Genomic DNA, 15,666 nt, shown 5'->3' with positions numbered 1-15,666 from the left:
TGGGAGCCCCACTCTATAGAGGCCCTGCTGCTTCTGCTGTTCGTGTCTGCAGCTCAACAGACGAACAACGTGCGAGCACCAGGACAAAAAGGCCTTTTTGCCCACATAGGCCTCTTAACCCACCCTGCTATATGAGTATCGCAATGATGTGCTGCTTGCTGCAACTCTCTACCCTAACCCTTGAGATGTCCTCTAGCACGTGTGTCCTAATGCTCTTCACAATCTCCTCTTGTACCTCCTTACTGCTTTCCTACGGCAGAAGTAACATCCACTCAGTCTTTTCTCTGCCCACGACACTCTGTCGTCTCTGCACGTAAGTCTCCGGTTTTCATGTCATCACAACCAGTGTGCATCTGTGAGTGTGATCTCCATCCCCAAAGTACGCGTTAGATGAATACGTGAACGACGCTGGCATGCCTGTCAAGCCCTTATCGGTGCCCTACCTTATTACAGACCAATTCAGACCTTGTTGGTCACCCCGTGCCCCTTATAAATCTCAACGTTCATCCTACAAAGTCCCATCACAAGGGAGAAACACAAACTGATAGACAAAACATGTTTTTGCCCGTATTGAAACGGCTGTACGCCATATGGACCTGAAAACTCAATTTCCCTGTACAAGAATACGGGGTAATCCGTGATGGGTTGACAGAAATGCGCTTATGTAGTCTGGGGACGTGTGTAGTTGGAGTAGATTGTGAATGCTTTACGCGATTGTAAAGGAGTTAGATGATATGTCCTGTTCTCAAAAGCACGTAAATAGTTTTTTTAAGTTTAAGCCACTTTCCATTTACACTATAAACTTAAGCCACAGACCAAGTGGCTCGCAATTGCGAGGTTGCGATTTCAAATCCTTGTTTGTGGATGCCTCAGCCCATCATCCCTCCGGAGTCAACAAAATGACTACCACTTTGTGGCTAAGTTAACAGTGGTTGTCCTATGGATAGTAGACTCGCCCTCGCTATAGGAATGTGGAGTTCCAAACATTGGCTACTGGCTGTGAACAGGAGAGTGGTCCCAATGCCTCAATGGTCATTTGTGGTGCCACGGTGACAAGATGTTAACTACCTCGCCTGGTATGCAGGAGTTCGTGGGTTCAATCCCGACCCTGACGCCTGCTGTATATTTGGAGTTTGCGTGTTCTCCCCGTGGTCGTGTGGATTTTTATCCAAGTCCTTTGGTTTTTACATCCACATTTAGAAACATGCGTTTGGAGTGTTTGGCTGCTATAATTGTCCGCGTGATGAGTCACTTGGTTGAGCTGTCATTTGTGACCTGGGTCGCTTCTGAAAAAGGGGCTACATAGCTTAGTGGGCCTTACCTGGTAAAATAAAAATTGTTTAATTTTATAGTTTTGTTAAATCAGAGCAGGAAATCGATTTGACTTTTTGCATACAAAATGCCAAGGGCCTTGTTACGTTGTGGAGCAGTGGAGCTTCTGCCTAGTCCCAGCGGCGTGCATTTCACGATGCCGGAGGCTACAACCGCTATAACAAGATGGAGCGCCGGCGTGCATCGGTGGGCACCGCCGGTGGACGCGACAACATCGGAAGTCGAATCACGAAGCCGGCCTAAATTGACAAAGCCTGCTCAAGCTAGCCCGGCTCGCCTGCTCACGCGGCACCGTCAATGTCGCCCCCGCTGCGGCAGGCCGGCGCCGTGCTGGTGCAGCAGCAGCCCGGCGCGGCCTCGCTGGTGCAGGAGAAGCTGGGAGAGCTGCAGGCGCTATGGTGCCAGCTCGAGAGCTGCACGCAGCACAAGGCCGAGGAGCTGTTTGACGCGAACCGCACGGAGCTGCTCGCGCAGAGCTGCTCGGCGCTCGACAACTGGCTGGGGGACGTGGAGAACCAGCTGCAGTCGGACGACTACGGGCAGGACCTCACCAGCGTCAACATCCTCCTCAACAAGCAACAGGTGTGCACATCTTCCGACCAGGGCCGCCAGCCGTTCCCGTGCGGACCCGAAGCCGGATGCATCTCTAAGTGAGCACGAGGTGTGTGTTGTCAGCACTGTACAGTTGACCGCTATGACGCTCAACACAACCGCCGGTACCGGACCTCGGTGCAAATGAAATTAGCTGCCACCTGCATTTGGATCGTGTTTTGTATTTGTGTTGAACTTCTTTCGCACCGTACGTAGTCAACCGTGCTAATCGGAGGTGCGGAGAAGGACAACAAGCTAAACGCAAAAAGCGGTTCTAAATAAATGAGTTTGTCAATATAGAAATGAGTTTTGAATCATGCCAGTTCCCGTACTCTTTGGGTCAAACCTGGACAAGTTGGTAACAATGTTTTTGACAAGCGTGGCATCGTCGCCGTTTTGTAATTAGTACCGGTACATTCTGGCCTGCTTTGATTAACAGGTACGTTTTCACACAGCAGCCGCTGCCTTCTGTCAGAGTGGAGTTTTCTGGGTTGCGCTGCGAGTTGAGCATTTCTCCTCTCAAGTGTTTTGCCACGCACACAACGATGCGTGTTGGAAGGAGGCAGTGACCGCAATCCAACAACAACGGAGGGCGGAGGAGCGTCGCTCACAACAACGAGCGGAGCGCCGGGTGGCTAAAACACAGCGAGTTGGCACAGTAGGGGGCACAGGTGGTGCATCGGCCAGTCATCTCAGTCATTCGAACCCGTGGCACCTGGGTCTGCCCCCGTGACCTCCTGCCAGCGGGCGTTCGACACTTCACGTGGCCTCAACGTGCACCTGGCCTGGCACAGGCACTGTGGTGACGTCACCGCCACTTAGTGGCGAATGGCGGTGGTTGTTTTGAACGCAATCCACCTGGTGATGCTCAGTCAGAAATCGCTCGTCCGATGAGTCCGCAAACTTGCACGGCAAATTAAGTTCGAACTCTCGGGGAGATTCCCTCAACCCAACCCGCAGGAGTGCGCAGAGCCGGAGAGTAAAAAAAAAAACACCCCTACACGTGGCCGCTTTTGCTGACGCGAGCGGCGGGAGTAAAATAGCCGGGGGCCGTGCTTGTCCGACTAACGGCGCCCCCGTGCGTGCCTCGACGGAATCAGCTGCTCGAGAAGCAGGTGGAGGTGCGTGCCAAGGAGGCGGAGGATCTGTCCGGCCAGGCCGAAGCGTTGCAACGTGAGGGCAAGGGCGGCCCCGAGGTGGCCGGCCAGCGGCACGCGCTGGAGCGGCGGGTGCACCACGTGGCCGGGCCGCTGGCGCGGCGGCGGGAGCGGCTGCTCGCCTCCAAGGAGGGCTTTCAGTTCAACAGAGACCTGGAGGACGAGATGGTGAGCGCTGCAGCTCCGGCGTCCCCCCCCCCCCCCCCCCCCCCCATTGAAAGTGTTTTGGCGCCGGCAACTTGAGACGCGAGGGTCGGTGTGCAGCCGTGGGTGTTCACGAGCAGGCCCCGCTGAAGAAGACATTGTACAGACCCCAGCAGGCAAGCTTGCGGCAGGGCCCCATGTGATGCGTACGCAGCAGGGTAAGGGGTCACGAGTGGGTTATGGGATGTTGCGAAGCCCACAGTGATGGATAAAGAATGGAGGGAGAATATTAAAAAAATAGATGATTTACCAAAGTTATCAACAGAAGGTGTATATCGGATCAATTGCTTATGCGGTAAGTGTTATATTGGACAGACGGGACGTAACATTAGCGCAAAGTAACATTACTTCTCCCAAACGCAGCTGTCAGCAGTGGCAGAGCATGTTTGTTAACAAGGACATTCAATTGATTTTGATACCGTTGAAGTGTTATGCAGAACTAATTATTACTGGCCAAGATTAGTTAGAGAATCAATTGAAATTGAGAAGAATTCAAATAATTTCAATCGCTGTGATAGCTATAGACTCAGCGCAGCCTGGAAGCGTATTAAGTAATACACAACACATTGCAATTCCTTATAGGTGAGTCACATGCTAAGTGGCTGATTACTGATCTAATACATAATTGCATACACCCCCACCACCCCCGCTTCTGATCTCGAATTCTGATGGGGTTCAACAATGATGACGTCATCCTGTACTATTTAAGACCGGAAGCAAGTGGATAGCTTCATTATTCTGGCAAATCGCCCGAAGATACTGGATGTAATTTCCAGCAAAACGTCGTACAACTCAAATTGTAAATGTTGTGGATCCACTTTTCAACACCCCGGTGGGCTAAAGTAGTGAACTATTTTGTCTTTTGGCAACGTGACACATTTTTTTTTGATTGGCCGCGTCGGGTCGTGGAGTGTTGTGACACATTTATAAATAACGCGATCTAACCCAAAAACCTCTATTATGAAGAATCTAGAAAGTTTCTCAGTGGTAGAATGAGCATGGGGGGGTGGGTGGTGGTGGTGGTGCTCACGAACATTTTGAGACCCTGAGCCAGGTGTGGAGATTTCACATTTTTGTTCCTCAGAACAAGTTGGGGACAACTGTTGAGTGCTACCGATTTGATCGACCTCGTTGGGACGACGTGTTGCGTTGACCCACGATCAGGATTTTGAACTCGCAGTCCCTGCCGTTGTTGAAGCCCGGGCACACTGCCACACACGCGAAGGAAGTGAACAGCTCTTGAGCGAGGATGCGTGAGCCAGTGTCTGCACCAAGGGGCATTTCGTTCGTGTGCAGGCTCTCTGGGGCCTGTGTGAGCCTGTGCCATACGGCGCGAGAGCAGTGCCGCATCACCCCTGAAGCCTGTGGACTGCGGACGTCACTCACTACACAAGGCCCTTTCTTTACGCAGTCCGGTGACTTGGGCCAGCCCTGCTCATTAGTTTATTAGGCCTAGAATAAGTTGCCAAGCGTCGCTTAAAAACTCCTAAACGTATCAGTTGATTGTTATATACTCACGTGATTAATGCCACCGACTCCCAGTGTTATCCACATGCATGAGGGAGCTTTACAAGTTATGCTGCTAAAATAAGTTCACCTATGGCCGGTGTCGGTTTATCACCGCAGCACTTGCGATGTAGTGCTGCATCAGTTAACCGATTAATGATTGATAATTAAGATTATGACATATGCATAACATCACATGTTTGAGAATCTGCGATGAATCTTTGCTGGTTGTGGCTGGTAAGGAATTTGCGTAACCCCTGCAGTGAGTAGAGGCCACTCACATTGACCACGATACTAAATAATCATGGAATCTTGAATACGATTCTGATCCTGGATTATGTGTGGCGCCAGTGAATCGTTAACCCTCCAGCTATGTTCGAGCCTACATGACGGGTGCTTTACAGACCTATTCCTCGAGTGGGTACAAAATGCCGTTGTGTCCGTGCGTCGTTTCAATGCGCGCTACCCAGCGCCATGTGGGTCCCATTACCACGCGCTCCTCGCCCTGTAGCTAGTGACTCCGTTGAGCAAAGCGGGACCCTGGTAACCGTCGCTAACGTCACTCGTGAATTGCATTTTCTTTTTTCCCCCCCCCCCCCCCCCGGAATCAGCTCTGGATCGAGGAGCGGATGCCACTCGCGACGTCTTCCGACCACGGGAATAACCTGCAAACGACGCAGCTCCTCATCAAGAAGAACGAGGTAGGGTGGCTCTTCGCTCCTTCTCTGTGGGATCTGCAGGGGCGTCATCCCACCGTGCCATTGGCAGCGATGGAGAAGAGGCGTGTGTCGTTTTTAATGCTGTGTAGAGGGACAATTATATTTTGATGTATATACGTGCGATTGGAAAGGCACCTCCAATTAGCTCCCGCACCTCCCATTAGCATGGTTGGCTACGTATGGTGCGAAATAAGTTCAACATACGTACATACAGTTCAACATATATTCATACGTGTCACCTTGCAACGCTGCACGTTGTGTTCGTTTACCGTGCATTTTTAATCCAATAATGATGCTGCTCCATGCCACTCCATCGACTAGAAGTCTTGAGTGCGCGTCCTGTGGACCGTACAAGCGGTGCCAGGCTGGGCACTTTTGCGCGCACTGCTGCGCCACTAAAGCAGTCGGTCAGCTGACAACCAACGCCGATGAGTGGCAGAAGAAGCGAGACGCTTGCCGCTGCCTCTCCAGAAATGGGTCGCAACGCACTCTCCGGCAGAGCAAACGGCCATTTACGACGAGCATTTCTGCCAGCATTTTTGGATAACTCATAAACAAATCCCATTCCAGTGCCAGATACCACAGACGTCCTTTGAGAGAGGGCATCCCGACCCCCGTGAGGTTCCCGCCGCCGTGACGGTGACCAGCGAGCGACGCGACGAAGCCGACACGGCGTGTGTGCCTTGCAGACCCTGCAGAAGGAGACGGAGGGCCACCGTCCGCGCATGGAGGAGGTGTACCAGCGGGGGAAGGCGCTGCTGGCCCGCGGGGTGGTGCCGCCCAGCGGCGGCGACCGCCTGGAGGGGTTGAAGGCGACGTGGACCCGCCTCGGGCAAGAGGTGGACAAGCGGCGGGGCCGGCTGGAGGCGGCGCTGCGGGCTCACCAGTTCTACTGCGACGCGGCTCAGGCCGAGGCCTGGATGGACGAGCAGGAGCTGCACATGATCACCCAGGAGAAGGCCAAGGTGGGGGTTGTTGTCAGCCTCGCTTGTCGCGACGGCGGTGTGATGCGCCGCTCAATATTACGGCGATATAAATACCGTGGTCGGTGATCATGATGATGATGGTAATAGTAATGCTTTTTTCGGAGGGACAAACCTTACTGAGGGTCATCAAGACTTCCTCTTTGAGGAAGGTTTATAGAAAACTTGCGCGTGACGTCACCAGGGCCTAGAGGTTGGTACCGTGCGCTTTGAGACAGTTGGCAGACAGTAGAGGGTATAGAGAGAGAGAGACATGGTTGCTAGGGTTACTGAATGGTCGTGTTTGTTGTTGCTTCCGAATTTTTTTTTTAACAAGAACTTAAATAGTCGAATGTACTTACTCGTCGTCACGAGACCATCCAGATGCAGCTACGTTTTAGTGAGTTGCCGGGGAAGGAAGAAAGAAAGAAAAAAATAAAAGACATTGGGACTTAGACGAGTGCAACCCTGTGCGATTGTTACACACGGTGGCCCACGAAGACAGAGGGGTGACAGCGGTGAGTGGAGCGTGGCTTCAACAGGGGTTGTTGTTTGTGCGCAGGACGAGGCGAGCGCGACGGCGCAGCTCGCGCGCTGCGACCAGCTGGAGCGCGCCGTTGTGGACTACGGCGACGCCGTGCGCCGCCTTGGGGATGGCGCGCGGGCCATGGTGGACGCCGCACACCCCGACAGGTGGAGCAGCAGCGCGTCCACCGAACCGTCCATTCCCTGCGCTCGGCAAACGGCGTGAACTTCCACCCCCTCTCCGCCGACCCTCCTCTTTGTATCTGTAGCCATCCGCACGTCCGATTAGCACGGTCGGCTACGTACGGTGCGGAAGAGGTTCAACGTACACACATGCATCGTCCGTGTTGTCCGCAGCTTTGTCGTTTGTTGTATCCGCAATAAGGGTTGCACTGGATAGGAAGCGTGCAGGATGGAGGAGGGCCTGATACTGAGACGGGCTCGCCGCGCATTTGGCGACCGAGCGGAGAAACCTAGGAGCAGAGGGTGGGAGGCTGCCAGGGCAGTTCTATGGGTCTCTGCGAGTCTGTGGGTCTCTGGTGCTAGTCTGTGAGTCTCTGCGTAAGTGTATAGGTAGCTGTGGGAGTCTACAGGTCTCTCACGTGAGTAGAAAGCCAGATAGTGTGAGACTGTCAGGGCGGGTGTTTGAGGTCGCCTCATGTCGACTGCATCAGCCGCTGTGGGGTCTTGGTGGAGGGGAGAAAGCGCTGACGTGTGCAGCTGGCGTCGGTGGCTTTGGCCAGGGTGACCCCTGACCTGATCTCTGTTGGCCACAGGCAGGGGGGGCGTCACGCCGGATGGCAGCCTTTTCTTGCGGGCTCGGAAAACCACACCGGAAGATTCCAACAACAGGCTACAACAGAAAATCCGCGAAGAGCAATTCCGGATCGGCGGAACCACATGAAAGTGGCCGGCACGAAGGGGGAAGGATTAGGGCCCTCCCCTGCCCCAGCCAAGTGGGGACCTCGTGCAGGCGACAACGACTGGCAGCCTTTTAATGAAGCCCAAACACAAACTTGTGCCGTCATTCTCTCGGTGACAAAAACCCCCCCACCCACAGGGAGTTACCGGCCACTCGAGTCGCACCGCGACCCGAATGGGAATTTCATCATCGGCTTCACCGCTTAGCTCACGCGCAGGTCACCCAAATTCTGCACGGAACATATCGGCCGTGGCTATACCGTAGGTCCACATTTTGCACCAATCAAGTTGATTGGTTCTTTCGGTAAAGTCACGTGACTTTCCCGAAAGAACCATAGAATATTAATTCCTGCAGTCACGAAAGTTCTAAGTCAGGTTGATTTTTTTGAGACGTTTCTTCTTCACGCAGTCACGGCTACATGCCCAGCTTTGGCAGTGTGCTCTCCATCTCAAAGTTCCACACATTGTATATTGGTTTTATATGTATGGAAATTTTTTAATCGAAATTGTTTTCCATTGAGCTCCGCCATTCTTGGAGACCCATAATATCCGAAGCAGAAAGCATGGCCATATATCAACAACAACAACAGCCGCGATTCGCCACCAAGTGGCGGTGATGTCACCACCCAGGTGCTTGGGTTGCCTGACTGAGATGACTGGCTGATGCACCACCTGTGCCACCTACTGTGCCAACTTATCATAGAATATCATACACGTGTACATATGCGTAAGCTATTCACGCATATCAATGGCTCACATTAACTAATCTGATTTAGTGGTGGTGTGGTGGTGGTGGTGGTGATGTGTTGGCAGTGGTGGTGATTTCGTGGCATTGGGTGGTGTTGTTGCGGTATTGGTGGTAATGTCGTGGCGGTGGGGGTGGTGATGTGGTGGCAGTGCCGGTTGGTAACGTGGCGGCGGCGGCGACGGTGGTAACGCGCCGGCCGGCGGTTGGTCTGCGCGTTTCAGCGAGCAGATCAGAAGCAAGCAGTCGCAGGTGGAGCGGCTGTACCGCAGTCTGCAGGAGCTGGTGCAGGAGAGGCACGTCGGGGCGGGGGGGCTGTGCAGGCTCTTCCACCTGCAGCGGGAGGTGGAGGACCTGCAGCAGTGGATCTCTGAGAAGGAGGTGCTCGCCGTCTCCCCGGAGCTGGGCCAGGACTACGAGCACGTGACGGTAAGTCGGCGTGCAGCACGCGCTGCTGCCTCTGTGGCTCCCTGTGTTCACGCAGTCTAAAAGTAAATAGGATATTTTATTTAACCAGGTCGGGCTCTCTGAGCTTCATACAGCTCTTTTCAGAAGCGACCAGGCTATCACAAATGATAGCTCAACGAAGTGGCTTGTCATTGTGTGGAAATTGACAGCAACCAGATACTCTGAATGTACGTTTATTATAAATGTGGAGGGACAAATTAGAGATCCCGGAGAAAAATATACGCGACCACGGGGAGAACGTGCAAACTCCAAACATGCAGGCGTCAGGGTCGGGATCGAACCCACGACCACCCGTACACCAGGCGAGGTGGTTAACGTCTCCTCGCCACTGCGGCGCCCTCCGTGTCCAGGGCTGGCAGTGTGCTTGCCCATCTCACAGCTCCTCGCTATACAGCCACGTGTCTTGAAGGGGCACGTTTTGAGCTCCATAATTGAACCTCATGGCGGGACCCCGGGGTCCCATAAGTCCCCCGGCTCTCGCAGAAACATTATATTACAATGTAAACATATTATATATTATATAATGTAAACATTATATTACAATGTAAACATATTTTATATTATATATAATGTAAACATATTACAATGTAAACATTATAATATATATTATATATAATGTAAACATTATATTACAATGTAAACATAATAATATATTATATATAATGTAAACATTATATTACAATGTAAACATATATATTATATATAATGTAAACATTATATTACATTGTAAACATTATATATTATATATAATGTAAACATATTACAATGTATACATTATATATTATATATAATGTAAACATTATATTACAATGTAAACATTATGTTATATATTATATATAATGTAAACATTATATTACAATGTAAAAATATTATAAATATTATATATAATGTAAACATTATATTACAATGTAAACATATATTATATATAATGCAAACATTATATTACAATGTAAACATTATATATTATATATAATGTAAACATTATATTACAATGTAAACATATATTATATATAATGTAAACATTATAGTACAATGTAAACATTATATTATATATAATGTAAACATATTACAATGTAAACATTATATTATATATTATATATAATGTAAACATTATATTACAATGTAAACAAAAACTTTGCTCTTCTTCACCATTGGGTGTGAAGGATGGTGGCAAGTGTTGTCTTGTTAAACTATGCCTTTACAACTGAAAACTACTTAGCTGAAGTACCTCTATTTAAATGCACTAGAGAACAAATAATTTACACCCCTCTGTCAATCATCGTGTTTTTCAGTGTGGATTTGTGAACACACTTTGTAAACGGTACATAAAATAGTACGCGTTTTCAATGCGCTGTTCATATTGTAACAAGTGTTTATACCAATGTTACTCTACAGAGTGGGTCACCGCTCCTCATATCCGCATTGATACGAGTGGTATGTGGGGACTATGGCTTAACCGCAAAAAAAAACCTGTCTGCACAGATGCATATGGACAAGAGACGTATTATCAAACAGATAATAGGATTGTCATCGACAGATAATAGGATTGTCATCGATTGATCCTGCCTGCAGACATTGGAAGGTCACAAATAATAATGAAGATAAGAGAGCAGTTTCACTGTATTATGACAACAGAATGATCCGCGGCAGGTGGGTTTATGTGCGCGGTGGGACAGAGTCGCCAAAAATAAATACATAGATTTTCACTTACGTTTATTCGAGACCCCGGGGTCCTGCCATAAGGTTCAATTGTTACGCTCATGTGGCACGACTTAAAATGGCCGCCATCTAAATTTTTCCTCGTTGTGGCAATAGTTTAAGTTGGGTTAGTTTATAAGGTCTCCCCTCCCCCCACCCCTATTTGTATGTACACGTGTATGTAAATGGGCGGTCAATTTCGATTTCGGCCAGTAGGTAGCTGAGCGGGACTGAAGCATGTCAGCCACGTGGACAATGGAGGCCTGGGGCAGGCCCTACTCAGTGTGATGTACATGTCGTTTCGTTTTACAGAGATTCTTAAATAATCGTGTTGCCATCGATCTGGAGCCCCGCATATCTTCCTTTCGAACGGCATGCAGTGTCATCCGTTTTAGCATCACCGACACACGTGGAAATACGGGTTTTGCATCATCTTACTGGGCTCTAAAATGCAGCATAATAGCTACACCGTTGCCCACAGTGAACTACACATACACTCACTCCTCGTCTTACTGAAGGTGACCTAAATGTTTTCTACTCGGGCTACCACCTCTTCTACTGTAGACCAAACCCAGACATATTTCTCAATCAGACAGCTCTCTTCACTGTTTTACGGTGTTGACGTTCCACACAATACCGCTGCCAAATCTCGGTGCAAAATCTATTCCTGCTGCCACCACGCAAATTTCTGAGAAACATTTCTAGCAATGGCCGTTCTTCATTGCACATCATCAGTGTGGCTACGCACCAGAGCCAGTATCGTAAAATCTGACCTATTGTATGTTCTTTTAAGGCCATGGCAACGATGTTTTTCAGTAAAAGTAGAGTTGCCACCTGTCCACATTTGACCAGGACAAGGAATTGATTTGTGTGCTTAGATTTGTGTTTGTGTTGTTAACTGTGGTTGTGCATCGCTGTCAATGCAGTGGCAGCCACATCACGGAGCGATTGTTCACTTTACGCAGCACTCGTGAGGTGGCTAGGAGACGTTAACTACCTCGCCTGGTATGCAGGAGGTCGTGGGTTCGATCCCAACCCTGACGCCTGTTGTGTTCTCTCTCCCCTTAGGTGGATTTTACTCCGTGTTTTTCCCTCCACATTTAGAATAAACATGCATGTAGAGTACTTGGCTGCTATAAGTTTCCACTTGAAAAGCCACTTCGCTGAGCAATCAATTGTGGCCAGGTTGCTTCTGAAAAACAGCTTTGTAGCTCAGTGGGGCCGTACCTAGTGAAATACAAAGTGGTTTCGTATTATTTTTAAACAAGTCGTTGTATCGGCGACGTGCATGTTCTGCTCGCTCAGATGCTGCAGGAGAAGTTCACGGAGCTGGCCCGAGACACGGAGGGCATCGGGCAGGAGCGCGTCGACGCCTTCGGCAAAGCGGCCGACGAGCTGCTGCGCGAGGGCCACCCTGACTCGCCCACCGTGCGCCAGTGGAAGGCCTCGCTCGACGCGTCGTGGCGCAAGCTGCTCGAGAAGATGGCCACGCGCAAGCGGGGCCTGGCGGGCTCGGCACGGATTCACAAGCTGCTGCACGACGCGCGGGAGCTGCAGGGCCGCGTGCAAGAGAAGCGAGCGCAGATCCCCGAGGAGTCGGGCCGGGACCTCAACCACGTGGCATCGCTGCAGCGCATGCACTCGGCGCTGGAGCATGACCTGCTGGCGCTCGGAGCACAGGTAGCTAGGAGCGCGGGTAGCTAGGAGAGCGGGTAGCTAGGAGTGTGGGTAGCTAGGAGTGTGGGTAGCTAGGAGCGCAGGTAGCTAGGAGTGGGGGTAGCTAGGAGCGCGGGTAGCTAGGAGAGCGGGTAGCTAGGAGCGCGGGTAGCTTGGAGTGCGGGTAGCTAGGAGTGCGGGTAGCTAGGAGTGTGGGTAGCTAGGAGAGCGGGTAGCTAGGAGCGTGGGTAGCTAGGAGTGTGGGTAGCTAGGAGTGCGGGTAGCTAGGAGTGTGGGTAGCTAGGAACGTGGGTAGCTAGGAGCGTGGGTAGCTAGGAGTGTGGGTAGCTAGGAGTGTGGGTAGCTAGGAGTGTGGGTAGCTAGGAGTGTGGGTAGCTAGGAGAGCGGGTAGCTAGGAGCGTGGGTAGCTAGTAGCGTGGGTAGCTAGGAGTGTGGGTAGCTAGGAGTGCGGGTAGCTAGGAGTGTGGGTAGCTAGGAGTGCGGGCAGCTAGGAGAGTGGGTAGCTAGGAGTGCGGTTAGCTAGGAGTGTGGGTAGCTAGGAGTGCGGGCAGCTAGGAGAGCGGGTAGCTAGGAGTGTGGGTAGCTAGGAATGGGGGTAGCTAGGAGTGTGGGTAGCTAGGAGTGTGGGTAGCTAGGAGTGCGGGTAGCTAGGAGTGCAGGTAGCTAGGAGAGCGGGTAGCTAGGAGTGTGGTTAGCTAGGAGTGTGGGTAGCTAGGAGTGCGGGCAGCTAGGAGAGCGGGTAGCTAGGAGTGTGGGTAGCTAGGAATGGGGGTAGCTAGGAGTGTGGGTAGCTAGGAGTGTGGGTAGCTAGGAGTGCGGGTAGCTAGGAGTGCAGGTAGCTAGGAGAGCGGGTAGCTAGGAGTGTGGGTAGCTAGGAGCGTGGGTAGCTAGGAGTGCGAGTAGCTAGGAGCATGAGTAGCTAGGAGTGTGGGTAGCTAGGAGTGTGGGTAGCTAGGAGTGTGGGTAGCTAGGAGCGTGGGTAGCTAGGAGTGTGGGTAGCTAGGAGCGCGGGTAGCGTCCCACTCGCCAGCTTCCCCACGAGGGGTTCCGTTGACTTGCGGCGCTGTGCTGGAGGAGTGGCCGTGCGAGTTGCGGTGAAACGGCCGAAGCAAATTCCGTAGACCTTTTTAGGCTGTCGTAGAGCGTTTGTTTTTACTTACTGCACAGTTGGTGGGCACAGGTCCAATGGACCAAAATGGTGAAGCAGCATGGAACAAACGGGGCTTTCAAAGTTGTAATGGATAAGAGTTGACACTCATCTCTTGAAATTCAGCAAGGTTATTACAAGAGTTTGGGACAAGAGGAAATGGGAAGGAATGCCAAAGTTGAGCAGTGCGAAGAGGACGAGGGAGCCGTGGGGATCATTCTTGGTCCCCTTTCCCTGGAGGCAAAAAAGTGCACGCGTCAGCGGCTTGGCCCACTTCCACAAAGTCACCTCGGTGCAACAAGATGCGAGACAGACGACACCAGACCAAAAAAAATTCAACTCTTCATTTCAAGTCACGTCCTGAATTGTGACAATTCGTGCAGTTACGTGGGCCGAGGGTGGATTGTTACGAGCCTCATCAACTGGGCTGAATTGCGAGTGACCCTTACTAAGCCGGGCGTAGGAGCTTGCCCTTCCGTGTTCTTGTGCCCCCATCTCAGTTGAGGTGATATTGGGCACTTGCACATCAACACAGCAGCTTCTAAAATTGAGGCTTTTGTTGGGTTAGATCGCGTAAATATAAATACGTCGTTATACCCGCCACCACCACCCGATACAGCAAATTAGTAAGGTTTGTCACGTAAACATGAAACATTCCACTTAGTTACTAGTTCAGCACTCACTGATGCTTTGGAGAGTAAACCCACAACAACATTTACAATTGGCGGCTTCTGCCCTTTTTCTCATTTCAGGTGCAGCAGCTGCGCGAGGAGTGCTCTCTGCTGTTGAGCGGCGACATCGGAGACAAGGCGCCCGAGGTCCGCAGGCAGGAGGAGAAGGTGGTGGCCTCGTGGACCGCCCTGCAGGAGGCCTGCAAGGCCCACCGGTTGAGCCTCGCCCAGGCCAGCGAGAGGTTCCACTTCTTCAGCCTGGTGCGCGACCTCATGCTGTGGATGGAGACGATCATCCGACAGATCAAGGCCCAGGACACCCCCAGGTGCGAGGGCTTTAGCGTCTTGCTGCCTGCGCCGCACGTCTCTCTGCGTGAATTCTGCCGCGTGAGGGAGGGAGGCCGGCCAAGTGGCTCGGTGGGTGGAGCGAGTGGCTCGTGGTGGCAAGGCTTGCGAGTTTCAAATCCCGCTTGGGGGTTTGGCTCGGCCTCTCATCCCCCTCTCAGGGGCCATTAAAATAAAGTACCGCCTTGTGGGGAAGCCGACGGTGATTGTCCTATGGGCATACTCGCCCCTGCCGTAGGAACGCGGAATTTCCACCACTGGCTCAAGGTTGTAAACGGGAGGTGAGCAGACAAAGCCTCATTGCTCATTTGAGCATGAGAGCTCTTTCCCGTATAACTAAATTAAAGTCAAGTTTCTCTCAGTCCTCAAACCAACATTTGGGAGGCACTCAGCCCCATCTGTGTGGGTTTGAGTCAGCGGTGAAAATTCCACGTTTCTGTGGCAGGGACCAGTTTATCTACAGAACAAAACACTTTCAAACTTCCACCACATGGTAACTAATTTGATCAACCCCAGAGAGACTGAGGAATGAGTCAACCCCCGACTGGGAATTGTGGATCGACAGCTCCACCTCAGGTCGGGCATCCAAATCAGACGGTTGTGAGGTCAAATCCCGGTGGGGAGATCGCTCAGCCTGGCAGCTCACTAGGGTTGATAATAATGCGTGTGACTTTGTGGAAAGTCAACACTCATCACGCTGTGGGATGTCTGGCCCCTTCCATGTGAATGTGGAATTTAAATGACTTCTCTAAGGGCCGGCAACCAAGATGAGCTGAACCCCACTGCTCGCTGTAGCAGGGAGGTAATCTGCGCGTTTTACTGGCCACCTTTATTAATTTATTTTTAGTCGTTTACAATTCAGATTAAAAACAAGAAAATAATATACGCCCACGATTCCTAATGTGAGGGACAAAGTGAACCCCTGCCCCCCCAAATATAGAAGTCACACTCCTCCTATGATCAAAGTATAGAGTACAATGTACATTCTTGCGTAGTTT

At 51.2% G+C, this 15,666-nt stretch overlaps 1 protein-coding gene across 4 annotated transcripts in view; it reads left to right on the top strand.

Annotated features, from left to right (window-relative positions):
- Positions 1-15,666, top strand: part of LOC116947147 (spectrin beta chain, non-erythrocytic 1-like) — a 175,982-nt gene that overhangs the window by 145,609 nt on the left and 14,707 nt on the right. For all 4 annotated transcript variants that reach the window (XR_012945592.1, XM_032962583.2, XM_076070404.1 and 1 more), the window contains 8 exons: positions 1,651-1,914; positions 3,024-3,248; positions 5,402-5,491; positions 6,199-6,474; positions 7,034-7,164; positions 8,887-9,091; positions 12,134-12,508; positions 14,405-14,649. Coding sequence is in view for 3 of the 4 variants with exons in the window: in XM_032962583.2 (XP_032818474.2) it covers positions 1,651-1,914; positions 3,024-3,248; positions 5,402-5,491; positions 6,199-6,474; positions 7,034-7,164; positions 8,887-9,091; positions 12,134-12,508; positions 14,405-14,649 (1,811 nt within the window). In the remaining variant the exon portion in view is untranslated. The remainder of the gene's footprint in view (positions 1-1,650; positions 1,915-3,023; positions 3,249-5,401; positions 5,492-6,198; positions 6,475-7,033; positions 7,165-8,886; positions 9,092-12,133; positions 12,509-14,404; positions 14,650-15,666) is intronic.

This window comes from Petromyzon marinus, chromosome 29, assembly GCF_048934315.1.
Source record: "Petromyzon marinus isolate PM22_M1 ecotype Great Lakes invasive population chromosome 29, UKy_Petmar_22M1.pri1.0, whole genome shotgun sequence".
NCBI classification, from domain to species: domain Eukaryota; kingdom Metazoa; phylum Chordata; class Hyperoartia; order Petromyzontiformes; family Petromyzontidae; genus Petromyzon; species Petromyzon marinus.
This window is presented reverse-complemented; position numbering and strand designations above follow the sequence as displayed.